Source organism: Vigna umbellata, chromosome 11 (assembly GCF_029865625.1).
Source record: "Vigna umbellata cultivar VRB3 chromosome 11, Vumbellata_1.0, whole genome shotgun sequence".
NCBI lineage: Eukaryota > Viridiplantae > Streptophyta > Magnoliopsida > Fabales > Fabaceae > Vigna > Vigna umbellata.
The window spans coordinates 29,846,770-29,874,106 of NC_142175.1; the positions used below are offsets into that span (position 1 = coordinate 29,846,770).

Below are 27,337 nucleotides of genomic sequence, written 5' to 3' on the forward strand. Positions count from 1 at the left end.
AATTTGTTTAGTTTACAAGATTTTGACTGTATCAAAAATGTTTAGCAACTGTATCAAAATGTGTCAACCTCAAACCCTAAATCAAAATCCCAAAACTCCAAATCCAAACCTCTAAACCCTAACTCTCAAATTCTCAATCCCAAACCCTAAATCCCGGATCTTGGACCCTCAACCTTAAAACATAAATCTTACACCCTAAAACATAAATCTTACACTCTAAACCTTAAATCATACACTCTAAACTTTAAACACTACATCTTACACTTTACACCTAAACCCTTAAACCTTCAAACCCTACACCTTACACCACCATAAATCCTAAAAGTCCTAAACACTAAAAACCTTGAACCCTAAAAACCAAAAGCCCTAAAGAACCCAAAATCTCAAACCCTAAAACCTTAGGCAAAATATGACCGAGTCAACCTCGATTGTATTTTGGCTAGATTCAATGGAGTTGACCCTATTGAAATTTAGCTGAGTCGGTCTTAGTTAAAATTTGGCTGAATTCAGTTGAGTTAGTCTTAATTAAAACTTGGCGAAATTCAGTCCAGTCGACTCCAACCCAAATTCATACCCACCATTAGCCAATGGTCGAGACGGTTGGATTCAGACCGAAGGTCAAGATGAGCCAAATAGGGGCAATGCTCGAGACAAACCGACCTAAGGTGAATGTCGACACAACTAGCCTAGGTCGAAGGCTGAGACTGATGCATTCTGAGTCGAAGGTATTGGTCAGTCTAACTTAGGTTGATTTGGGTTTAAGTTCAAGTCAAGTTAGTTTAGATTAAAGGTTGAAATGAGTGAATCTGGACTAAGGTCAACTTAGTCGATTTGGCCAAAGATCAAGACAAATCTATTCATACTAAAAGTTAAAGACAAACCAATCTAAACTGAAAGTCTAATAATAAGATTTTTTCTTGAAAAAAAAAGTCCATAGACTAAACTAATCCATGTGACATTTGCGGCATTTTGGTCCAAAAATTTTTTAAATGAAAAGTTATATGATTCTAATTTTTTTTGTCACGTGAACAAAATCCAGAGTCAAATTAACAACTGTAGTAAAAAAAGAATTTCATTAATAAATAATTTTTAAATTTACATAAGTATTTTTTTAAATAACAAAGGACAGCTGAAAGGGATTAAGTTCATAATCGAAGACTGCATTTTAAATAATGCGCATAACACATGTTTCTTTTATTCCCGGACTCTTTTTTCTAAAAGAATCTCGTGCGTGAAGGATGTTTCTCTTACTATGTCTTCTTTCAATAATACTAACATCCAGTTTCCCCCTTAATGCATTTTTGGTTTCTTACACTCACTAGTTTTGATCTTACTTAAAGTTTTCACATTTGTATTTCCTAGTTTAAAAACCTCGCAAATTAAAATAAGCCTATTTCAACCTTTTTTTTATGCACAAAGTTTGCCAACTGGTGCATAAATTTTACATAAAATAGAAAATTTTGTTTCCAAAAATTTAACCTCGATCCATATAAACAATTCTTAAATTTTTACTACGGATGCCGTATTACTATCTCCACTATTTCTCAAGCTAAAACTACATGTGCCACAAACAGCGATGCTTCTGATAGCATGCATGATGGATAATTAAATATACAGGGTTAGAAATTCCTTCAGATAATATTCGCCTGTGGTGCAATTGCATAATTAGAATTCTCCCTAGCAGAGCACATGACTGTATTCAGCACCAAGCGGCTACTGCCTGCATTTGTAGAAAAAATAATCATTTAGCCTATGATAGAGTTCATCAAGAAAGAAAATCAAAATAATATTACTGTAAAATGACAGCAAAACTAACCATCGGTAAAAAGAAATATACAAATTCTCAAAGAAGCTCAACCAACAGTTATTTAAGTAAATTTGATTCTAATTTTCTAAAATTCTTGAGAGGTTATTGTAAAACATTGAATGATAGTGGATTGATCTATTCAAGAAGATTAGACAACCAAATGTAGCTCTTTTGTGAGACTAAACCAATATAACTTATTGGTTCTTTTCTTCTCCTTATACTTGCCTATTGAAATTTGAATCACAATCAATTCTTATTAATATGGAAAACTAAAGAACATTATCTTGGCATTTCTTTTGAGGTTAACAACTTTATCGAAAATTTCTATCTATAATTTAAAGAAAACACTTCATCCATTCTGAAAATTCTTTTAAAGTTCAGCTCACACCCTCCGGAACTCAATCTTTGTTTCTAATAAGATAATCATGGATATATCCATTACTACTGACCTTTTCGGCACAGAAAAGATAAATAAGTTAAATGAAAACACACAAATTTTTGGAATTATGTAAGAAATAAAGTGAAAGCTAAATATGTCTAGTTCAAGAGAAAAAAAGAAGAGATGGAAACGAGATAGACAGATAAATAGAAACAAGTGAAAAATAATACAATGGATCCCACTATTTAAAAACATTCTCCACTCTTTCTCTCAACCAAACAACCTTGAGTAATTTTATCCTCTTATATCCCCCATTTCTCCCCAACCAAACTGACCATAAGAAAACTAGAAGGCTTCTAATGTAGATATGTAATGCTTTGAAGGGATTTATAATAGTATTGTCACAGCGGGCCACCCGCCCCAACCCGGTCCAATCCACCACGAGTTGACCACTTAGTGAACCAACCAAACCCGACTCATTTATTAGAGAGTTAAAAAGGTTTGAACCCAACTCGGCTCACCATGGGTGGTGGGATACATTGGCTCACTTAATTACAAGTTTTTATTTAAAATAAAAATAAAATTATAATTTTTTTATAATTCAAATTTAAATAATTTCACTCTAAAATGATAAACACCAAAGACAATTCAAAATAAAAAAAAATTAACATACAACTCAAATGTAATCCAAAAGCAAACCCGAAAAGCCAATAAATAAGTTTATAATATTGATAATTTTTGTGTCATTATCCATTTATAATATTAGAGTCTTGAATGGATAAATTTATAATATATTGCTCTTTTGAAATATCTTTTTTTTTATTTACAATACGGTAAAAAAATGTTAACTAATAATATTGAAACACAAAATAATAAATAATTAAATTAAACTATGTGGGTTGGTGAGCCAACCTAGGTGGCTTGCGGCAAAGAGACACAATGCACAAATGGTGGAGACGAGGTGTTGGTTTCTGCAACACCAATACACCAATAATGAGACGAAGGTTGTGGTTCGCGCCACACACAAAGACAATAACAAAAGACGAGAGCGAGAAAACCCAAGACCAATGATGGAGAGGGAGGTGGGAGACGGCTTCAATGGTGGTTCGCGCCACACACAAAGAGCATAGCAAAATAGCACAACAAGACGGACCAAGACCAATGATGGAGACGGAGATAGGAGTTTAAGATTTGAGTGAGAGAAACCAAGAAGAGAACGAAAGAAGAATGAGAAACCACTGAAAAGGATTTTTGTCTTTCTCCCTCATCCTTTCCAAAATACCCTCCAACGATACATTAAAAATTGTAAAACTCTATTTTCAAATGTTCTAATTGGCATCCATGACGTTGTAAAAAAGTTCACAACTTTTCGTTGTGGAAATGTTTTCCAAGTATATATTAGCATTGACACTCATTATTTTACTTCCAATTCATCAACAATGAGTCTCCTACCTCCCTCTTTTAATTACACAAAATTCATTTTTGAACCATGTATTCACTTTTCTAATTCACAAACTTCCATTCTCATATATTTACTTCAATTTTATTAAGATGATACAAAAACATTTATCTAATAAAATAAAAGTAAAAAGGGACAACTTATAATACTTAGTTTTGTCCTCTAATTCCGAGCTAAAAAAAACTTTAGTGTTATTTGGGTTGTATCTTAAGTTTGACATGATTATATAAAATAATATATGTTAGTGAATAAATTGGATATACAATTCTTAGAATATGAATAAATTTTACAAATTATATATACAATTTTGATATATATATATATATATATATATATATATATATATATATATATATATATATATATATATATATATATATCTTATGAAATAGTTGTAATTTGACTACTATTTTTACACAATACAGTAGTAAAAAATGGTAGAAAATGATATATCTCCGTTTAATGTGAAAAACTAATCATGATTCACTAAAAAGGTATATTATGCCTGAATTTAAGTAAGTTGGCGGTGGTGGAAGAACTGGATAGGAAAAATAAGTCATTCTATTTGTAAGATATCTAATCAAATTCATTCCAAATTGAAAGATATATCAAATATCAGTTCTTTATGTATATTCATTCAAAATTGAAAGATATATAAAATATCTTGAGTTCTTTTTCTATAATACACGAATGATCCGATCCATAATAACATGATTGAAAACATTTTGATCATCTTAGTATACATCCATTCCTATGTCACTTCATAGTGTAAATATCTTTTACAAAAATAAAACCACTAAAAATAATAATATATTATCAAATAATTTTTTTTAAAATAATACGTTTTCTTTTGTCCAATGTCGATATCAATACAAAGAATTATATAAATATCAAAGATTTCTTTTGTTCGATGTCAATATGAATAAAAAGATTTATATAAATCTGAAACACACGTATAAAATATCAAATAATTATTAAATAAGCAAAGATATATAAATTCCAAAACTTAAACAAAATAAAGGTAAATATACATTTGAGAGATATCTACATAGCCATTCCATACGAAATTTAAAAAGTCGGAATCGGACTTAACGTTTGCAAAAAAGATAGTAACATCTAATTTCAGAATCTTGTAAACTATACAAATTCAAATCTAAAATGTTTACTGAATCATTATTAAATTTCCAAGAACAAACACGTCGCGAAAACTTGAAAAACTAGAGGCTGATTAAATTTACTTCGTATTAACACTATGAAGTTTGAAATCTGGTGTAAGCTTGCAATCTTCCTCGACGTAGTGAACATCTGAAAATCTATGTATGCTAAATGGCCTCATCTCTTTACATGTCTAAATAAAATACTACTTTCAGGGATAATATATTCAATATCAAAACCCCATTCTCAATTACGCATGCAGAAAAATCAACGTAGATGAAGGTGGAAAACAAAGGCATACAGTTAAAAAGATAAAGCAAATTCCAGTAAAGGTTCTATAAAATTAAGAAAAAATGTATCATCTTCGCCAAATTAGATTTCTATGAACTGCTCCGGTATAGAACCGAGGATATCGGTTCAACAATCACGAAATAATCGAAATACTGAATATAAATAGTGAGTAACGAATTTCCAAAGACATCATATTACCTAACATTCCATGTTTGTTAATAAAAATATTTCTGACACTCAAACCAAAAAAGTTCCTTTCTAAAAAAAACTGATCCATATTTTACTTCCAAAGAGTAAACTAAATTGCAACACGGGGCAAAATCATAGAATCAAAAACAATAATTTAATCCCAGCCACTTGCTTGGACAGATTCAACTCCGGATGAAGGAAGAGGGATTTGTTGTGGCGGTGGAACAGCCTCGCCCCAATCTCCTGCAACTGCAATTATTACACAAAAAATGAATGCAAAGATCCAGCCATCACAAATGTACATGCATTTTGTATTTGCATCATGTCACAAATTAAAGATAAAAGACAACCAAAACAAAAACTAACAGATGCAACGGTCAGTCAACATTAAAGATGACAATATATATAAAACAATAGAATACGTAAAATAACTCAGTTTAGTTTCGTGTTTATCAAAACAAATTAATGATGTACCAGGTGCATCTGCAGAGGGTGGCGCTCCCCAGTTGACGCCAGGTACAGCGGGAATAGGTTGTGGAACTGCATCTGTCCACGATTGATCAATTGTACCGGGCCACTGGCCATCAGCAGCAATAGCACCAGGATTATAGTCAGTGATGGCATAATCACCAGCAGGAGCTTCCTCCTCCTCTTGTTGCTTAGCCTCCTCTGGTTCTCTATAGAAGAACAAGTCCACCTGCATCAAACAAAAGATTAAGAAAACAAACTCCTTCAATATCCTCCCAAAAGTCTGCCTCTCTCTAAATTATACCGAATAAGCTCATTAACAATGCCACTAAGAAAAGTAGACCAAGAAAATACTTACCATAACATCCCATTTGAGGCCAGGACGAATGGTACCCCTCATTTGCAACACCATCCTGGCAAGAAGCCAAAAGAGACACCCAATGCTGTGTTTGCCCTTGTTGTTGGCAGGAATCCCAATGTCAACATACCTCATGGGTGAGTCAGTGTCACAGAAAGCAATGGTTGGAATGTTTCCAAGAGCAGCTTCCTTAATGGGCTGCAAAAATAAACCCATGTATGTTAAAATCACAACGCAGGCAACAGCATGGAAGGAAAAACACGAAACAAAAAAACCAAAAAAATCATCATCCCAAGAGGTGTTGTCCGCAAAACATTGATCAACAATCCCCATTATATTCCTTAACGGAAAATTAGATTAACTACCAAATCAAATGAAGCTAAAGAGAAACATATGCATTTCACATATTACTGTTTAGGTAGATCATGAACCTGATGATCTGTTCTTGGATCCGTGAGGATAAGGAGGCGAGGCTCGCTAAAAGAGGTTTGGAGCTGATTGGTAAAGGTACCAGGAGTGTGCCTTCCAGCAATGGCATGAGCACCAGTGTACTGGGCAAACTTGAGAACCGCTCTCTGACCATAAGGCCGAGCAGATTGCACAATAATATCCTGAGGGTTCTCAATTGCAACGATAACCCTAGCAGCAAGTTGAAGCTTCTCCCATGTCTTACCAAGGTTGATAATGTAAATACCTAATACCAAATCCACACCACAACAAATCAAAACCATATTGCGCTCCTGTAGCTATTGCAGATTCAAAATTGTATAACACAACGCTGTTGTCTATTGTATATCGATAGAGATAAAATAAAAATGTTAGTTACCATCGTTGCGGCGCTTGAAGATGTAGCGCTCCATTTGAAAATCACAATTTTTGGTGCCGAGGTGAACGTCGGCTGCCAACATCATCTGGATGTCGGCTTCCTTTTGAGAGAGCTGGCGCGGCGGGGCAGCGGCGTTGGTTGTGGCGGCCATTGTTACCTCTCGCAAGCTCCCAAACAAGAGCTTGAAAACCTTAGTGTTTCTGACTACAGCAAATAACCTCAGAGTGGAAACCCTAATTCGTTTGTAATATAAAGTAGAAAACCCTAATGGGTTTCACCAATGGGCTTTTTATTTTTTAGGCTAAGGCCAGTCAACAAGCAGGCTCAATTAAAAGATGAACAACCTACGAACAAGCCCAATAACAGAATGCTAACCAATGAGCAGGATCAATAAAAAATATTGTTTTGGAGAACTTTATTTTCTTGTCTAAATTTAAACTTTGTTTAAATTTAAACAGTGACAGTGATGTAAGTTCAGTACTGTAAAAAACAATATACATTGGGATAATAAAATGAGTTGATTTCTATGGTTTAACTTCTATGTTTTTTATTTACAAAATACATCATAGCTCATAAGTTATTTATCCAAATAACATAATTTTATTGCATAAGTTATTATATTATAAATTAAATTAAATATTAATTAATTTATTATATTATAAATACATCATAGCTCATAATTTTATTGCATAAGTCATTCTAAACATGAGGTTGTTATTCATAACCAACAAATTAATTAATATAACAATTGTTTAAATAAGAACAAAATGTATATTTAGAAAAATAGTTGTAGAAAATAATTTTTTATAATAATCAGTATTTCTTTTATCACATTAACTACCATGTGGGTTACATCGTATAATCATATAATTTTACACATGTAAATATTTTTTTGTTATAAATGTTTAAAATTGTTATAAATATAGAAATATATTATAAATAATAGTATGTAATTGTACGAAATATTTATCATAAATCTAATTGTAATTTATATATTTAAATATTTTTTATAAATATTTAGATTACTTGTGACAATTATGTTTTATAGTAGATAACCACTTTTGATAATTATTGTATACAAAATCTTTGAAAAAAAAATGATCAGTATTTTATTTTCTTAAATTATACACAGAAGGATATGTGTTTTGGGCCTAAAAGTAGTGTTTTATGTGAGTGAGGCCCAACAGTTTCTTAAACCCTACCTAATTCTATTTCGTTCTCTGAAACTGGTGGTTCTTCTTTTGTTCTGTATACAGCTATGGTGAAATTGAAGACCAGCAAGTCAAACAAACCAGAAGATGTTGAAATCCTCAAATCAGACGTTGCCTCCTTCGCTTCCTCGCTTGGATTATCCACATCACACTCCCACTCAGGGTTCAACGATGTCGATTTCCGCAAAACTAAGACGAACAAGCCCCCAAAGAAGCAACAACCACCTGAAAAAGCCACACCCCAAAGCACCCAGAAGCCAAAGAACAAAACTTTGAGCAAAAACAATGGACCCCACCAGAAGATTAACCCCAAATCCGAACCCAAACCGAAACCCCCAGTTCTGTCACTGGAGAATGGTTCCAGTACGGAAAAGGGGTTCAACAAGTTCAGGAACCTGCCAAAGCTTCCTTTGATGAAAGCAATTGGTTTGGGAGTGTGGTTTGAGGACATGACGGAGTTGGAAAGGAAATTGATTGGAGAAGGGAAGAGGGTGGAGTTAACGGATGTGGAAGCTTGGAAAGGGTTCGTGGAGAAGAAGAGGGAGTTGGGGGAGAGGTTGATGGCACAGTATGCTAATGATTATGAGTCATCAAGGGGGAAAAGTGGTGATATCAGGATGTTGGTTTCAACGCAGAGGTCCGGGACTGCTGCTGATAAAGTGTCTGCTTTTGCTGTGTTGGTGGGGGATAATCCAATGGCAAATTTGCGTTCTCTTGACGCTCTTTTGGGTAAGTTAAGAATGTTCACTGGTGGGGATAATCTAGTGTCATAATTTCTTTCTTGTTTTCAGTATCATTAATTGGATTTTGTGATGAGTTAGTTATTTATGTCTAGTTTGAGCTATAGTTCTTACACGGGTGTTCTTCTTTTAAGTGTTTGTGGAATTGTGTTGTAGAAGTAGGAGAGCTGAAAAGTAAAGGATGAGTGTTGCACTTGCTATTAGTTTCATCTGCAGCTATGCAATAGCAATTTTATGATCTTGCTTCTCAATTATGTGTTACCAGTGAGACTGACTCTCTCACTATATTCATACTCAATTATGTGTTACCAGTGAGACTGACTCTCTCACTATATTCATACCGTGTCTTTACAGTTGAGCTATTGACAGTGTTTCTTGTTTAAACTAGGAATGGTGACATCCAAGGTTGGGAAGCGGCATGCCTTGACGGGTTTTGAAGCACTGCAAGAATTATTTATTGCAAGGTGTGCATTTTTCCACTCCCCTGTGAAAAATTATTTTATCATTGAAATATAATTCATAGAGCTTTCAAAAAAAGTTGTAAGAATGGGATTTAATCTATGGAACTGGAAAATAATTCTCCAAGGTTTAAAAGATCCTACCACTTTCATTCTATATATATAAGAAAGTTTAATACAAAATACATGATAAATAGAATAATCCTAATCCTAAACACGATATAGTCATAATAAATAAGACATGATGATAATTATTCTAACATGACTAAAGTTTTAGAATGTTGTCAAATTTGAAAGATAATAATATATTTCTGTCTTTCTCCTTTGCACACATCTCATGTTACTCTCCCAACAGGCCCGTTATTCTAATATTACATGTAAAGTACTTTTGCGGTTTGCAAATTTTTGAAAGTTTTCATTCAATTGACTTTCTTGCGTAGCATTAAAACACGTGATGCCTCAGACTTTCAGCGCTCTGACCAGATACGTTATTTTCTCTATTTTTCTTGCAGCTTATTACCAGATCGTAAATTGAAGACCTTGATACAGCAACCCCTAAATCATCTTCCTGAAACTAAAGATGGTTACTCTCTTCTCCTTTTCTGGTATTGGGAGGAGTGTTTGAAGCAGAGGTATGTGTGATAACACTATTCATTTTCACATTTTTATCTTAAATCAATTTCTATGATTTGACTTGGTTACAAATTTCTCACGCAAATTATATTCTCATAGCGTGTTTTGTTTCGTAAACTTTGGATGCTTTCTGTACATTTTAATTATGTGCTCCATTATAATAAGAATAGTTGAACTCTAGTTAGCATTTAGTCACTTTAATTGGTATTTTGCTTGAGGAGCCATAATATTGCCTTGGAAGAATAGGAGAAATGATTTTAGGCCTACTTATAGCTGTATCACCGAGTCCAAACTTCTTACATCACTTTTCTACGCATTTTACCTGAGGAATATTTCTAATTATCAATGAGACCCATTTTACAGTCCACTCAAGCTCTTTTGTTAGTGATGCACTGAATAGCTTTTGACGTCTCAGGTATGAACGTTTTGTTGTTGCCCTTGAAGAAGCATCTCGTGATATGCTACCAGCTCTGAAAAACAAGGCGTTAAAGGTTGGTTTTCTGTTCATACTTTGTTCCTTTTGTTTTTTTTTGGGTTCCCATTCCCCTCCAAGTTACAAAGTGACTCAATATTACTATAGCAAAAGGTTTGCTACTATAATCAACTTAATAAACTGAAAATTTTGTCTTAACTACTGGGGGATACTTGAAAGTTCTTATTCATAATAAATAATAGGAATTTTTTTTTTCCTCAATCGGTTTTATCTTTTTTAAGAACGGTTTTGTAATTTATATTATGTGAAGATATTTAGGGCGTCCTTGATTAAACAACTTAATCAAAGCATTATTTATTTCGAAAGTTAAATCATGAAGCTTGATGGAATATACTAAAAATGTATATTTAGTAAGTTTTTTGCATGAATCTTATTAAATAAGCTAAAAAAGCTAATGAGATGGGCACGAGCTTAAATAAGATCTTATCTTCACCTTGTTGTAACATGTTCTCAGATGTATTGAATGTATTGTTGTTAATATCTTCACCTTTCTTGCTTGCAGGCCATATATGTGCTACTGAGTCGGAAGTCAGAGCAAGAACGCAAACTACTTTCTGCACTTGTTAATAAAGTGAGTTGACAGTGACCTATGTCCAGTTTTCATTTATTGTGTTTCTTCTTCACGTGGTCAAGTTACAATAAAATTACAATAGCCGGTTATAGAACTACTACATTCTGTTACTAAGACTGTTTTATTTTATGTGGCTTCTCTCTCTTTTACTTTGTTGATGGGTGGTTTTGATATTGCTTCAGCTTGGTGATCCAGATAATAAAGCAGCATCTAATGCTGACTTTCATTTATCCAACCTTTTGTCTGACCACCCAAACATGAAGGTATGAACATTTATCAATGTGTCTATTGTTTCAACCTTTGTCTTCAGCTTTGGGGGTATCTATAAATGATTTTGTAGCCAATATTTAGTGTTTAAGCCAATATTTGTTGTTTATTGATATCACTAAGTTATTGATATCACTAAGTAATTGATAGTAAGATAAATACTTGAAGGAACTTTGCAGGCTGAAAAGTTTTCATGCCTGCATGACTTCGTTTATCTCATTTTCCTTTAAAGAATATATTGACTATTTACGTTTGGGGTTTCATGATATTTGGCAATGATTCACATTAACGTTTAGGCTCCCTTTTACCTCTTAATTTGTTTTAGCTACTGATTTATTTTCTTGTTAATTTTTCTATACAGGCTGTGGTTATTGACGAGGTGGATTCTTTTCTTTTCCGGCCTCATTTAGGACCACGATCACAGTACCACGCTGTATGTACTATAGTTTGATCCTCACCTTTTCTTACATCATTTTCTGCAAAGTAGGAGTCACTGTGTATTTTTTTACCTTTTGTTGTTACTTGATCAATGAAAATATTATGCATCGTATAATATATCTGTTTGAAACCACTTTTCTGTGGTTTCTGAAATGGCCCTTCAATTTTAGATTACTTTCTTAAATTAAATTTTCTTAAACTTATGGTCTGTTCGAAGAATCTCATTGGCTGCTTTTTCTACTTTTGTAGATTAATTTCTTGAGCCAAATCCGCCTAACAAATAAAGGAGATGGACCTAAAGTGGCAAAACGTCTTATAGATGTATATTTTGCTTTGTTTAAGGTATTGGTTTTTCTTTCCTTGAAGCTTTTCTTATCTGAAATATTATGACTTTGTTTACTCAAGCTAAAAAATAATTGAACGGGAAAATATTTACAATTGGACACCTTCAGGTTTTAATCACAAATGCAACCAGTAACCAGAAGCTTGATAAAAGCGGCAAGGGCAAGGGCAAGGGAAATGCAAAAGAGGACAAGTCAAAAGAGTTATCAGAATCACATGTGGAATTGGACTCTCGGCTTTTATCAGTTCTCCTAACTGTAAATATGATAATAATATATGTTAATATTTGTGACCTTTTTTATCATGTTAAATTCAGTTGTAATCTGGTATTTCATTTGGTATTGGCATAGGGCGTGAATAGAACATTTCCTTTTGTCTCAAGTAATGAAGCTGATGACATTGTTGAAGTCCAAACACCAGTACTTTTCCAACTGGTAATTACTAATTTGTTAGCAAATAAAAACTGTATGCAGTATGTTATGGTTGCATTAGTATTCATCATTACCTCGATATCTTAAGGTTTAAGGTTCTGCAAACTTGCAGGTTCATTCTAAGAATTTTAATGTAGGTGTTCAAGCACTGATGCTTCTTGATAAAATTTCATCCAAAAATCAGATAGCCAGTGATCGGTTTTACCGTGCTTTGTATTCCAAACTTTTGCTTCCAGCTGCCATGTATACATCCAAGGCAAGAAAACTTTTTTTTTTCTTACATTTTCTTTTGATAAAAATATGGGTGCTTATACTATTCTTCAATAATCTTCTTCAATAATCTGTAGAATTTTCTAATGTGTTTGTCCTCAGGCAGAAATGTTTATTGCACTTCTCCTCCGAGCAATGAAAAAGGATGTTAATTTAAAGCGTGTAGCAGCATTTTCTAAACGTCTAATGCAGGTGATTATTAAACTGCCCTTTCTCTACGTTTTTCTTCTTACACATACTACTGAACATTTGTTTTTTCAGATTGCACTTCAGCAGCCACCACAATATGCCTGTGCTTGCCTTTTTCTTCTTTCCGAACTTCTTAAAGCCAGACCACCTTTATGGTAATTGCTTTTTCTTTCACTGCCATTGCCACTACTTTTATGTTAGTGTGAAAAACATATATTTCCTATATAAGTCTGCACTGAGAATTTTGTGACAGGATTCTTCCATAACACGTTTGACCAGAAAAAAGTGTAAAATAATTCTAGACACACTTGAGAGTTAAAGTATAAAAAAAAATAATCCTAGAAGGCTTATAATTTTTTTATCCTAAGAAGGCTAATTGGTCTCTCTTATAATCTTTTCTATTTATAAGAATAAATTGATACAAGAGTATATCATAATTTTTTCTATTTATAAGAATAAATTGATACAAGAGTATATAATAGATAGGGTAACCTAGACATAATATAATCATAAAAAATAGAATAACCCTAAATATAATATAATCATGATAGAGTAACTTTAGACACTATAATGATAATATAATAACGATAAATAGAGGATATTCTAACACCATCTTCTCTTGTAGGAATATGGTGTTGCAGAACGAGTCTCTAGATGATGAACTTGAACACTTTGAAGATGTTATAGAACCTGATAATGAACCCAGCTCTTTATCAAATAAACAAAAGGATGATGTTGCAGTTGCAAAGAATGGCGAGGACCCCAATGCTGACGCCAGTTCTTCAGAGAGTGAAGATGATCTTCCTGCAGCTTCTGAAGATGATGATTCTGATGACGATGGTTCAGAGGATGCGGGATTTCTGCTTGCAAAGGATGAAACTGTTCATAAGGAATCAAAAAAATCAAAATCTGTATCTAATAATGAAAGTTCACAGTCACAATTATCTGCTGAGAAGTCTTCCCTTCGTGGAGGCTACGATCCACGACACAGAGAGCCTTCGTACTGGTAATTATTCGATTTTGCAACTAGTCGTCATTTCAGATATTAATATATACAATTCTTTTTTCCATTGTTTGCTCAAAGCAATTTCATGTGGAACTGTTAAAATGAAAAAACACAAGGTGGGGTATTTATTTCGGAAGATAAAATCTTCTTAAAACTGACCAATGAAAAAGGCAGCATCTTTAGAGATTGTGATGCATGTATTTGTATTTTAAAAGTTCATTTTCTCATTTAGAGCCAGATCTTTCTTTGTGACATTTTTATCTTGTACATCGTACGTTACATATTTTCTTCATCCTATAGCAATGCAGACCGTGTAAGTTGGTGGGAGTTAATGGTGCTTGCTTCACATGCACATCCTTCAGTTTCTACCATGGCCCAAACTCTTCTTTCCGGTGCCAATATTGTCTATAATGGAAATCCATTAAATGATCTCTCCATGACAGCTTTCCTAGACAAATTCATGGAGAAAAAACCCAAGCAAAGCACATGGCATGGTGGTTCTCAGATTGAACCTGCCAAGCAGGTAAAAGTGTAGACTTTTCAATCTAGTAATGTCCCATTCTCTTATCTAGCCTCCTGATTCAGCTTGTTAACTGGTTTCTTTATTTTGCAGATGGATGTCAACAATCAATTGATTGGGGCAGAAATTCTTTCACTAGCGGAGGCAGATGTGCCCCCGAGGATCTTGTCTTCCACAAGTTCTACACAAACAAAATGAGCTCTACTACTAAATCGAAGAAAAAGAAAAAGAAGTCAGCTGATGAGGAGGCAGCCGAGGAGTTGTTTGATATTGATGATGGTGAGGTTGATGGTGGGGATGAGAGTGATAATGAAGAGATAGAGAATCTGTTGGATTCTACTGATCCATCTTTGGGACCAGACACTGACTATGATTATGATGATTTGGATGAAGTTGCCGGTGAGGAAGATGAGGACTTGATTGGTGATGTTAGTGACGGTGAGATGGATATGGATATACCCGCTGATATAGGGGAGGAAGATGATGCTCCAACTGACGATGTTGGCAGTGATGATAATGCTGATGCTGATGATGATGCCATTGATATTGAGATCGGAGATGTTGATGATGGCTCTGATGGTGATGGGGAGGAAGTTGGCAGAAGAAAACGAAAACATAAAAGTGGTGGTAAGAAAGGTGTATCTCCATTTGCAAGTTATGAAGAGTTTGAGCATCTAATGGAAGATGATGACCACACTGAGAAGAAAGCTTCCCCTAAGAAAAACAAGTCAAACAAATCGAAGAAAAGAAAAAAGTAAATTAGCTGCATTGACCGAGACAAAAGATGGCTATGGCCAGATTGAGTTTTAGGAATGCATCAACAGTTTTGTTATAACAATTTTTGAGAAATTCCATATCAGGCAAGGAAGTATCACCATGTTATTCTTGTATGCTATCAGTTTTGACTGCTTCTAAATTGTATTGCTTGTGGCTGTTTAATTTAATGGCCCTGTATCAATCCATATCTTCATTTGGATGTATCTTTTGTGCAATATACAATTTAGTCAACCAAAAATCAAATTTCAATTTATTAGTGGTTTTGTTATCTATCATCTTTGGTGGCAGTCGTACAATTTTAAATTCTGATAAAAATGTCAAGTATAGATCAAAATGAAGTGTTTGATGAAGATTCACCATTGATCACATTTCATTACACTATTCAAGATCACATAAACACTCTCAACTCATGCAATAGCAACTTGAACAGATTTGGATTTTGGAGGAGGGTGCTTCCCAACAACTACAGTGAGAACCCCATTTTCGCATTTAGCTGTGATTGCAGACACATCGGCATTCTCAGGCAAACGGAACTTCCTCAGCAAATTCTGAGGCCCTCTCCTCTCCAGCCTAAGATACTTGCACCCTTCATCATCTCCATCATGGCGTTTCCTCTTCCCATTGCTTCGTATCACAAGTGTCTTCTCATCTTCAACTGTCACCTGCAAGCAAAATGCATATACATTTCAACACATCACACTTTTAACACAATCTCCAATTTCTTATACACACACTAGAAAGGAAGAACATTGGGATGATGAGGCATCATGTCATGTACCTGAATTTCAGACTTGGAGAGACCAGGAACATCCATGAAGAATATAAATTCCTTCGTAGTGTCTAAAATGTCCACTGGAATGATGCTAGAAACCCCTCTGCTCTCATGGTGGTCATGGGCACGAGAAGAAGGAAACATGAACTTTTCCATGGTTTCAGGAATATTGAAGAGGTTGTTCACTGCAGCCGCCAAATCCACGTTTAACGAATCACCAACTCTGCTCATCTTCGTTTCTCACACGCCAATGCAACCCACAAAAACTCAGATTCTGAATTCACCACCCAATAAAAAAAACAACCTCAGAAAACATAAACATACAAGAGAAAAACATCATTGAATTTACCAACCTTAGTTTGTGCTCTCCGAGAATCTAGAAAGGATTATCTTTTTCGGATTAAGTTAGTTGAGTGATGGTCAGTGCAGAAAATATAAATAGAAGAATTTTGGGAAGAGTTAAGAAAGATCTAGAGTAATTGTCCACACCTTCTGGAAACATCCTCTTCATTTTTGTTCACACGTGGAATTCTCTGGACAGTTGTAGAAAGTTAACGCTCTTTCTCTCTATGTACGTGTCAAAATCACATTTAGTTCTCCATGCACTTTACTATAACAAAATATTTCATGTTCATAATTTTATAACAAGTTTTGTCTCTATTATGATCATACCTTTTAGTTCCACTCCTTCATTAATCTTTTATCAAATTGGTTAATTCTATGAAATTAGCTCCATGGCAAGAGAGAAATTAAGCTTTTCTTAATATTTCTATTTCACTTTGTGACAATCATTAAAACCTTGTAAAACACATAAATAAAATAATAATTTTCAATTTTAGAAAAAGTAAAAACAGATAATTTATTTCGCATAAATCAAAATAAATAAAAAAATCATTTTATCAGACTTAAAAGACTGTGTAAGCCTAGTAACATACATTAACTTTAAACAATCATAAAAATGAAGGGTTAGTATCCTACTGATCTGCATAATTGTTTCATAAACAAATGGTAAAGAAATAAGAAAAACCCAAAAATAAAATCTGGACACTTCTTCCACCTCCATGTATTTCTCTCTACACCCCCAAATTAAAAAAACTCTAATCTTACTCTTTTGGACTGTAGAATCTATAAATTAAAAATGATTTCCAAACTCGTATAATTTGAAAATAAAAAATATTTCTGAATTATTCAAAAAAAGATTTAAAAAAATTATTTTTTGGATTGTATAATAGAAAAATAAAAATTTAATTTTAAATCATGTAATCTAAAAACTCTTTTTTTTCTTAATATTTTTTGTTTTTACATTATATAACTTGGAATTTATTTTTTACTTTTTAATTGTACGATCTGATAATTGTTTTTTTTTTAAAAAAATAACTTCTAAATTTTTTAATTCACAAAGTGAAAAATGACAATTTAAAATACATTTTTTTATTTTGGATTACACAGTCTAAAATGACAAAAATGAGATGTTTCTTTAATGTGGGGTGCAAAAATAAATATGCGAAGGTGTAAGAAGAAACTGGTAGAAACTGGTTGTAAACCATTATGGTTAGTTATCATGTACAGTTGAATTTGGAGCATTGACTAAATTAATCCTTTCATGCCATTATAATTTTAACTTACAATCTTGTATATTTTGTATTATGGACTATATGGAAATACAATTTTTTTTATATTCTAAATTATATTTTTTGGAACACAAAAAATACATTTTGAAATATTTATTCAGAATACGAATGTGTTTTAAATTGTACATTTATTTAAAAAAATTTTTTTGAATTATACATTGTAAAATATAAAATAAAAAATACATTACAAAATAAAAAAGTTATATTCTCAATTGTATAATTTAAAATATAAAAATTTATAAATGTGTAAGGTGGTGATTTAAAAAAAATTGCTGAATATAGACTCAAAGTGATGGATGATTTAACTATATTGATTGACCACTCTTTTTATAAAACCATACATGACAAAGATACATGTTCATGTTGTTGATGACAAAATTTGCTTAGAACTCAAAAGTTTTGAAGTTAATTGAGAGAAAAAAGAAGACAATTTTCATATGAGGTGGTTGACAATGACATGAGTTTTCTTTCTTCTTCTTTTTTTTCTAAGTTTTGTGGATGAAACATGTGCAGTGACAATGTTTGGGGAAAAAATTGGGATAGTGAAAATAGTTAAGATTATAATGAATAAATTAAATATAATTTTGGTCATGTACAATTATATTAAATTTTAGTAATTTAGTGATATTACTAAAATTAATGAGTTTTTATTTTAGTCTTTATAAAAAAAAGTTAGTATTTATGTCTTGAAATATTTAAATTTTGTTTTTATCCATATTTCATGTGACATCTGTTAATGAATGATGACACTATCCCAGGTAGAAAGTTATTACACTTATGGCTTTTTAGAATTTTTAAAATAAATATGATTTATTTACGTTAAAACAAAATTTAGGAGTAAACTAGTAATTTCAAAATTTAGAAGGATTAAAATAAAAAATGTATTGTACTTAGAATTAAACAAAAAGAAGTATATTGTAGGGACTAAGAATAATAAGTTTTAAGTTTTAGGAATGAAATATTATTTTTACAAGAATCAAAATTAAAACATTTTTATTTTATGGGACCAAATTTTTTTTAATTAGTTTTATTTCATGAAATTAAATGGCTTCACGTGACACTTATATTTTGAATTTATTTTTCAAATAAAGAACGTGGAAATTTCTATTATAAGAGTACAATAAAAAAGCGTCCTTACGTACTGTTGTCATAAATACCAATGAAAATACATGCTCTATGTATAAGTACGTGTGAAATTATAATTATATAAATAACTATAAATACCTTTTGGAATTTAACTATAGATATTTTTATGTTATTTAATAGATGACTTATATTTATTTAGTAGATAATTTTTATTTGTTTTATTTTAAAAAAATAGTTAAATTTCAAAAAAGTAGTTTTAAATTTAAATAAAACAATAATTTGAATGATAAAAAGTGAAAAAAAAGTAAACACTAAAAATGAGAATATCCTTTATATATAAATATAGAAGTATAGATATTCACATCAATAAAATGTTAAAAGAAAATTACTAACAATAATTTCTATTAAAACAAAATTATAAATTAAATTTGTTATGTGTATGTAAAATTGTTTTTGGACTGAGAGTATTTGTTTTAGGTTTTTTATTTAATTTATAAATATTTTTTAATAAAATAAAAATATATTTAGATTTAAAAATAAAAATTGAGATATTATAAATATTTTATATTTTATTACATTTTATTCTATATATAAAGTACATAAACAAAATAAAATAACCAACTTTATATAAAAGTACACAAATAAATAAAATAACAAATTTTTTATAATATTAGAAAATCCAATACAAATTAGTTTAATTTATGGTTGTATTTGTAAGAACCGAAAAATTTAAGTATATAAAGTAGATGAATATTTTATTTTAATGAGATCGACTTATTTAATAATAAAAGTTTCGTAATATAAATAGAAGTTTATATCGCGTCATATTATCTAAACATATATCATCTTTCTAAAAATCACTTTTTTAGAGTTATCTATCTTCTCTCTAAGAGTTCTAACTCCTAAGTCATCTCTTTAACAACCATGAAGTACCTAATTGACCACGGCAACAAGGTCTAAGTTTCTATCATATCAGTTTCTTCAATAGAGCAAGTAAGTTTTGGCTCATTTTTCTCATTTCGTTCTTAATTGAGATCATGCTTAATGATCTTTTGTGACATGTGAGTTGTAATGTCCTTTTCTAATTTCCTGTTGATCAGAGGTCCTAAGGACTCTCTCTGATCTTTGTTCGATGTTTTGTAGGAATTTCTAGAGTCCCTTGAGTTCCAAGCAGGAGTTCAATGTTTGTAGAGAGCTCCATTGTTTCGGTGTAAGGTAAGGGAAGCTAGATGTTTTATCATTAACTATAATTGTCTTGCAAGTTTAGTGGTTGTTTGCTTATTAACTTGATTGAGTATTAATTTGAGTAATTATGTTATGTTAGTTCAATTAGATGTGTATGTAATCATATTGTATGATCTATGTTTGATATGATGAAATTGGATGTCTTTGTTGTCTTGAATGATGTAATATGAAGTTGTTTTGATGTTGAAAATTTAATTCAAAGTTTTTGGAGGGAAGAGGGATCAAATACTTAGGTGGTGAAGTTAAAAAGTTAGGTTTTGATAGATGAGTTTGAGAAATAGGTGTTAGGGTGAAGAAGCAATTGTTTCAGGGCTGTTATTTTGTCATTTGTTACTTGTTTGGATGAGAATTAGCTGATATGTGTGTTAGAATGGAGTGATAGTCATTATGGAGTATTTGTAAATTTGTTTAAGTGTATTTTGGGGGTTTGAACTAGTGAGATTTTGAATCTTAAGTCTTGTGTCAAAATGGTCATTTTGGAGGGATATTGGTAAGTCATTTCTGACTTGTTAAGTCCTTAAGTTAATAAAAAATGAGCTAGAACTTGTAGAATTAGATTTTGGTCTTTAAAGTGAGGTTTAGGTAAATTTTAGATTGAAATATTGTGGTAAAACAGTTTAAAACGAGTTTAGGTTGTTTAGATATATTTGTTTAGGTCCATTTGAGTTTAGAATACAATCTAGGAGTTTTAGAAGTTGAGAAAGATGCATAGGATAGGTCATGAGTGGTTGAAGGTGAAAATTTTGCAGTTTTGATGCTGCAGAATTATGCAGTCTAGCTGAGCGAGCAGAACACTTCTAGTTGAGCGAGCGTAGTCGCTGAACGAAAACCCACTATTTCTGTATTCACTGAGCAAGTCGTGGTGGCTAAGCGAGTGGGTTGGTAGACACTTTTAACTGAGCGAGTATACTTGGTGGCTGAGCGAAAATATCAAATTTTCAACTAAGTTTTTATTATTTTTCTTAAAGTGTGTTTTCAATGTATGTGAGTGTTTGAATGATTGGTTGATAATACTTATTGTGAAGTATGAATTGATTTATAATATGAATTGGAAACAAGAATATGTATATGGTTTCAAATGGATTCAATGTAAAGGTGAAGTGATATCAATGGTTTCAAAGTTGTGAAAATGAGTTTCAAGGAAGAACTTCTTGGTGGTGGTTTCAAGTATTGATAGTATGAATGGTCAGTTGTGGTTTATCCTGACATTCTAATGATCATCCATGCTCAAGTGGAGAGAGATGAGTCATGTCGTGAGAATAGTAGGAGGTCTGAGCGTGAGGGGCCTTTCTCCATTTGGAAAAAGGGCGTTTGAGGGCTAATCTTGTGTGTGGTAAGGTGAAACCCATTGGCAAGGGCTCTGCAGAGCAATAGAGGCCACCACAAGTGTAGGAACCTTTGTAACTCGACATTCCATACAATATCTAGATAGTCCATACAATATCTGGATAGTCAGTCTAGGTCTTTGCATGTTAAGATGTTTGGGTTGATGTATGTGATATAAATTATTTATGTATGTTATGTTATAAAGGTGATATGATTTGTTTTGTATCTAACTTGTCTTGATTTTGTGTTGTTTGTCTTCGTATTGTTCTTTTCTTGTGCAATGATCACCTAAATGGTGTGAGCTTATGAAGAAATCTTTATAGTTGCTTCAGCGAAAGGTGAGGGTGAAACAGAGGTAGTTAGATGGTCTACAGAAGTATATCTCTTCTTTGAAGAAAATTTGTTTTACCCAGTTGTTTTTTTAGCATCTATGTAACGTTTCATCCTGGTAACTTCATACTATTAAAATAAGATATTACAATAATGTTTTAAACTATATTATTAAAATAAGATATTACAATAATGTTTTAAACTATATTTAGTGACAGACAATACATCTAAACACACACTTAAAATCATTAATAATTAAAGAATAAAAAAATTATATTTATTTAGTTTCATTTTATAAAACTAAGACGAATGTCTCTTAAATGATGTATTCTTGTTATCAAATACAGACATATCTAGTGATGACAATAGGTTGACATAATTAATGTCTACCCACAACAAAAAATCCATCAGTTACATGTTACATTACTCGTTGGATATACGTTTCAAAAATATGTGCAAGGATTTTAAAACTCACGGTACTTGTGGATACTTGTAAATATTTAAAAACAAAGATATTTTATATATTTTTAAAATAAAATTATAAAAGAAAATATAAAATATAATATAAATTAAATATAAATTATAATTTTATTTTAATTAAATATAAATTATAATGTTATTTAATAACAAAGTTAATAACAAACAAATAAATAATATAATATATCTACTCTTGTTCTTATTTGCCTAATAGGCACATTAAAAGAGGATGGTTCAATAAAGTCTTATAAGTTTTTTCTTTATGGATCAACTAAACTTACACTTATTTGATTCTATAAATACAACAATATTATTCAAGGATGCTTATTTCATAATCAATCTCTCTCTTAACACTTTTCAAACAAAAAAGCAATCAAACTACTAATAAAATATCATTACCTATTCATAATTTCACGACACAATTCAAATAATATCCTAAAATACAAGTTAAATTAGATTAAAAAAATAATATTTATTCATTTTTAAAGTTTAAATACTAAATTATCTATAAAAAAATTAATTTTACCTCAGGTTTGAAAACATATTTAACTCAACGAAGAATAATTATGGAGAAAAGGGATAAAAAAGTAATGGACATTTTAATCACATAAAAAGATTAGGGCAGCAAAAGCCTGTAGTTGACTGGCTGAACAAATCAGGGGAGCGAGATTTGCCCCTAAAATATATCCTATAGAATCACTTACCCATAAAGTGTTCGATGTTTTGTCTACTAATCAGTTCCCTAACAGAATATATGCTCTGTTTAACATCCTAAGACCCTATTTATATGCTCTAGTCAATAATAGTCGAACTAACATGACCTTTATATATTTATATTTTCATGGCACGTGCTTTATAACTAGCATAGTAGCATACCTATATGTGATCACATTTTTTTTATTATTTCACTTGCAGCATATAAAGTATAAATCAAAGGATTCACTTACGTGCACATTAAAAGGTTACGGTCAAAAAAGAGAAAAAAAAAAAAAACATTTGAGTTATACTCAATAAAGAAGAAAATACAGCAAAAGGCACACCTTTTTGTCGATAAATTTATATAGGTACAAAAAAGGATTGTGCCTCGTAACTTAGGTTATGCTACATGAGAAAACAAAATCACAACCTAAGTGTTTGATATATGTCTGTTTACTATTTCTCAAACAGCATTTATTCTGTGTTTATTAAATTGTTTAATGCGCTCTGTTCTGTTCTGGTTGAACTGACAATGATTTTGACATTTTGTATTGTTACATAATTTGGTGGCACATGATTTAGACTTTGCAAATCCTAATGAGATCTTCAAATTTAATGCATTTCTTATTATAGAAGATGGTCCAGGCCCCTAAAACTAATCTTGTCTTGGATTCCATCCCACTCTTCTGAAGCACATGATCGGTTAATGAATATTTTCTTCAAAACATTTTGGGACCATTTTATTTATAAAACCATCGTATTAAGGGAAGAGGGGACTGATTTTCTGAATGCCAACATTGCTATGTTAGCTTATCAGATTTTTTTGGATATAACCATGATTTATTACAAACAACATTATTGGAGGCAAAAGAAAAACATGCACACATTTTTCCTTTTTCAATGCCAAGAAAGAAACATGATACATTCTCGAATTCCTTCTCTTTAGTTTCTCATAAATGTATTCAGATCACACCATAGGTTAAAATTTCAGTGTTTCACTTTATATATATAGAGAGAGGTTTCAAACATTTTTGTTATATGAATAATGTATTTTCTTTTGTTAAAAAGTGAATTTTAATTCAACTCCAAAAAATAAATTTGTAATCCATTTATATATTATGAAATTGTCTTATAGATCTAAGTGTAAGATTAGATATTAATAAATGATCCATTAGTAATAATAACTAGATAGAGAATGACTGATAGAATAAATAATAAATTTTGTTATAATAACTTTAAGTCTAACTCAATCTTACAAAATCAGTTTATAAAACAAAATTTGCGTTTATTTATATATTATAAAATCGTCTTATTTTGGTCGACCATTTGTGATCATGATAATGATGTACTTTTGAATTGGCCTAACAAATAAAAGTAAGAAAAGCCATTCATAAAAACAAATTTGATTCTGAAAATTAAGATAGAACATTTTAAACTTGCTAGTACAATCATCACCTTTTGCAAGAACGGAAAAAACAAGGTGTCCATTGAAATAAAAACGTTGGATGAAAATGCTAGGGTTGAATTGAAGGTGGTGTCAGCAACAAGAAGCATCAGCTTGGGAAGTGGGAATAGGGGCTATTGGACCACTGTGTTGTATGTGAAATATACATCAATTTGGCCTCTGCTAAGGCTCTTGTGATCTATGATTCACACTAGTGTTGGACCACAAACATTACTCACACATATGACCCATGAGGCATCCTAATTTATGTTTCCTATTCAGAAACTCATCATATGCTAGTGTTTCATTGTTTTCATGAATAAGGTATGCACAAAATTTACAAAGATTACTGTTATCAATTGTGAACTTTAACTGTCAGAATCTGAATTACAGGGAACTCACATAAATATCAGAAGTTCTGGTATACAAAATTCATCTGCATACAAGAGAAGTTCTTCACTTTTGCTAAGAAATTTCATTAATTGTCCTTGAAATTGAAGTTTGAAGAAATAGACAAAGTATATAATTGGAGTTTTCAGTGCTCTGTTAGATGAGGTTCCTAGGCCCCATATGCATTTAGAACCTTGCTAATGGTACCTCTGTACCAAAGAAAGCTAGTAAAGTGTATGCATAAAAAGGACAAGGATGTGGGCACCAACACTTTGTAGTTTGTGAGGAGGTAGATGAATTTGCTTAGTTTGAGTGCATTTCACTGATGGGATCCTTGCTGGCTTGCTAACCAACCAACACCTTAATTTGTTGCTGTTTATGATTGCATGCTATGATGCCATTAGCAAACAAAAACAAGAAAACCAACATATATACCTTGTTTTTCATTTCAAATCCAACACGCAATCACCCTCATTAACTTTGTTCCTCGGTGGTCTCTCTAATTCTTTTTTTCATCATAATAAGGAAACTCGGGTTGTTCTAATGTATTTCCAAGGTTTTTAGAACAAGAACAGAAACAAATCAGGTCCAACCACCTAAAACATATTTTTTTCCATACCCTACAAATATCCTCATTATCATCTCTTTTCATTTTTGTAATATAATAACAAAGATTCCTATATTGTAAGGTTATAGTGCTATGACTTTCTAGGTTGCTTTACAATAAATGGTTGTTGACGTATACTTGATTGCATACTCTGGAGCCTTGGATATTGATACTATTATTATTTTATTATTATGATAATAATGGACAAACCTGAAATAGTTAAATCTAACAACTTTCTTGAAAATAAACCTATTAAGGAAGGTATTAGTTGTTCAATTCATAATACTTCACAGTTTTGTTTATATTATATTCTTAATTCTTAAGCCTCTTTAAAAGTCACTTAGAGTTGGAGGTTTATTTTTCTTGTACACAACCATTTCCAACTGAACTTATAATTAACCCCCATGTAGCAAACATGATACATCACAACAGTTTTGGACAACTACATCATTCAACAGTTACTGGAAAGATATATTTATCAGATTGAAACGTTGTAACAACAATACAATCATAAAGACAGTTTTAATTGATCTTATAAAACAAAGATAATGATTTTATTTTTACCTTAGGAACTACATTATTGGTTTTATTTTTTGAATTTAAAAGATTAGCAGAACTTGGTTATCTGTCAGAAAAAATTGATCAGAAACTGTGAACATAAATATGGAGCAGGGGGTGGAGTCCATAAAATAGTTTCTCTTACTAAAAAGAATGGTAAGGAGAGGAAAAGTGAAAAAAGTGATGGTCCAGAAAAAAAGAGGGCATGCATGGAAAATAGGAAGAGGCAAAGGAATTTGTCATTTTGCAGAGGTTGCAAATCCCAAACATCTCACTAGAGGCCAAACAAAAGGGTAACTGGGTTTTCCAATTCTTTACCAAATATCTCATTCTTAGCTGTGTCCTAAACAGTGGGCCATGCACGTGTTTAAGCCCTTCTCATCCCATCATTCACCATAGCCTTCCCTCAATTCCCCACCACCCAACCCCTCCTTTATAACCGAACCTTCCTTCCCTCACACCTTCCCATCACTCACCACACCAACACACCTCTCCCTCTCTCTTTTCATCTCGTTGGGGCATTTCATCAAACACTTTGCAAGATGGCCAAAGTGGGAAAACTTACAAAGCTGAAGTCAGCCATAAAGAGATGGCCCTCATTGACCAAGCTCAGCCGCGGCAACAGCTGTGTCTCCTCCCACAAAGAAGCCACCAGAACATCCTCGTCATCCAAGGAACATGCACATGAACAAGAGCTTCATGCTGTTTATGTCGGCAAATCTAGGAGGCGTTACCTCGTAAACTCCGAAGTGATCGACCACCCTGTGTTCCAGGAGCTAGTGGATAGGTCTTCTTCGTCTCATGATGATGGGGTGGTGGTGTCCTGTGAGGTGGTGCTGTTCGAGCACTTGCTGTGGATGCTTGAGAGCGAAGAGACCCAGTTGGGGTCCATGGATGAGCTGGTCGAGTTTTACTCTTGTGCATGCTGATCCACATGATGGTATCCATCGATGCTGACACTCCTAGTAATAGCTGACTTCGATTGTTTCTCTTGTGGTCGCCCAAACAAACCCAAACCATTGGCCTCACTTTGTGAATTCAGATTGATTCAATCTTAATTATATATATAAAAGTATTGTTGTTGTGTAAAGTGGGCATGTAGTTGACATGAATGTTCTATTCATTGTTCTTGTGACTTTGTTTGAGGTGAATGAATCCAACGCCAATTCGAATCATCTGTCCTGTTTCTTCTTCCTTTATTTGAAAATGACACTAAATTGAAATAAGTTAAGCATTATCTACTATTTAGGAATTGTCAAAACGATTAAATTAAGTCCTCAAGTTTAAACTCAATCCTATATCCAAAACTTTGATAACTTGTATTGGGACGACCCTATGTGTTCATTGGATTAGACTAATGTTTTATTGGTATTACATATTTTTTAAGAAATTCTTTTTCAAAAAAAGTTTTTAAGTGATGTTAAAATTATCTTAACGATCAATTTAAACAAGTTTTTTTTTAAGTGTTTATGACGATAAGTCAGACAAGCGTGTCTG

At 32.1% G+C, this 27,337-nt stretch overlaps 4 protein-coding genes across 5 annotated transcripts; 2 read left to right on the forward strand and 2 right to left on the reverse strand.

The window, feature by feature from the left end:
• Positions 1–5,103: 5,103 nt before the first annotated feature.
• Positions 5,104–7,160, reverse strand: LOC124832554 (small ribosomal subunit protein uS2). The gene is made up of 5 exons (XM_088102636.1): positions 6,933–7,160; positions 6,538–6,800; positions 6,107–6,304; positions 5,755–5,977; positions 5,104–5,529 (listed from the first exon to the last, which is right to left on the reverse strand). The coding sequence occupies exons 1-5, from the start codon at positions 7,081–7,083 to the stop codon at positions 5,435–5,437; spliced, it is 930 nt and encodes a 309-aa protein (XP_087958762.1). The 5' UTR covers positions 7,084–7,160; the 3' UTR covers positions 5,104–5,434.
• A 987-nt stretch (positions 7,161–8,147) lies between these two features.
• LOC124832555 (protein SLOW WALKER 2) lies at positions 8,148–15,553 on the forward strand. Its single transcript, XM_088102164.1, is given in 17 exon segments — positions 8,148–8,872; positions 9,272–9,347; positions 9,854–9,973; positions 10,390–10,465; positions 10,970–11,038; positions 11,221–11,301; positions 11,667–11,738; positions 11,993–12,085; positions 12,196–12,342; positions 12,436–12,519; positions 12,629–12,772; positions 12,889–12,978; positions 13,048–13,130; positions 13,601–13,981; positions 14,282–14,504; positions 14,595–14,658; positions 14,661–15,553. Coding segments are annotated over 17 exon segments (3,084 nt in total). The 5' UTR covers positions 8,148–8,190; the 3' UTR covers positions 15,260–15,553.
• A 49-nt stretch (positions 15,554–15,602) lies between these two features.
• On the reverse strand, positions 15,603–16,550 carry LOC148191475 (17.4 kDa class III heat shock protein-like). 2 transcript variants are annotated; one of them, XM_088102165.1, is made up of 3 exons: positions 16,404–16,550; positions 16,057–16,324; positions 15,603–15,940 (listed from the first exon to the last, which is right to left on the reverse strand). In XM_088102165.1, the coding sequence occupies exons 2-3, from the start codon at positions 16,279–16,281 to the stop codon at positions 15,686–15,688; spliced, it is 480 nt and encodes a 159-aa protein (XP_087958291.1). In that variant the 5' UTR covers positions 16,282–16,324; positions 16,404–16,550; the 3' UTR covers positions 15,603–15,685. The 2 variants fall into 2 exon arrangements, with proteins under 2 accessions (XP_087958291.1, XP_087958292.1); XM_088102166.1 differs by lacking the exon at positions 16,404–16,550 and having other exon boundaries at positions 16,057–16,397.
• A 9,404-nt stretch (positions 16,551–25,954) lies between these two features.
• On the forward strand, positions 25,955–27,015 carry LOC148191476 (auxin-responsive protein SAUR78-like). Its single transcript, XM_088102431.1, has one exon. The coding sequence runs from the start codon at positions 26,383–26,385 to the stop codon at positions 26,767–26,769; it is 387 nt and encodes a 128-aa protein (XP_087958557.1). The 5' UTR covers positions 25,955–26,382; the 3' UTR covers positions 26,770–27,015.
• The last annotated feature ends 322 nt before the right edge of the window (positions 27,016–27,337 follow it).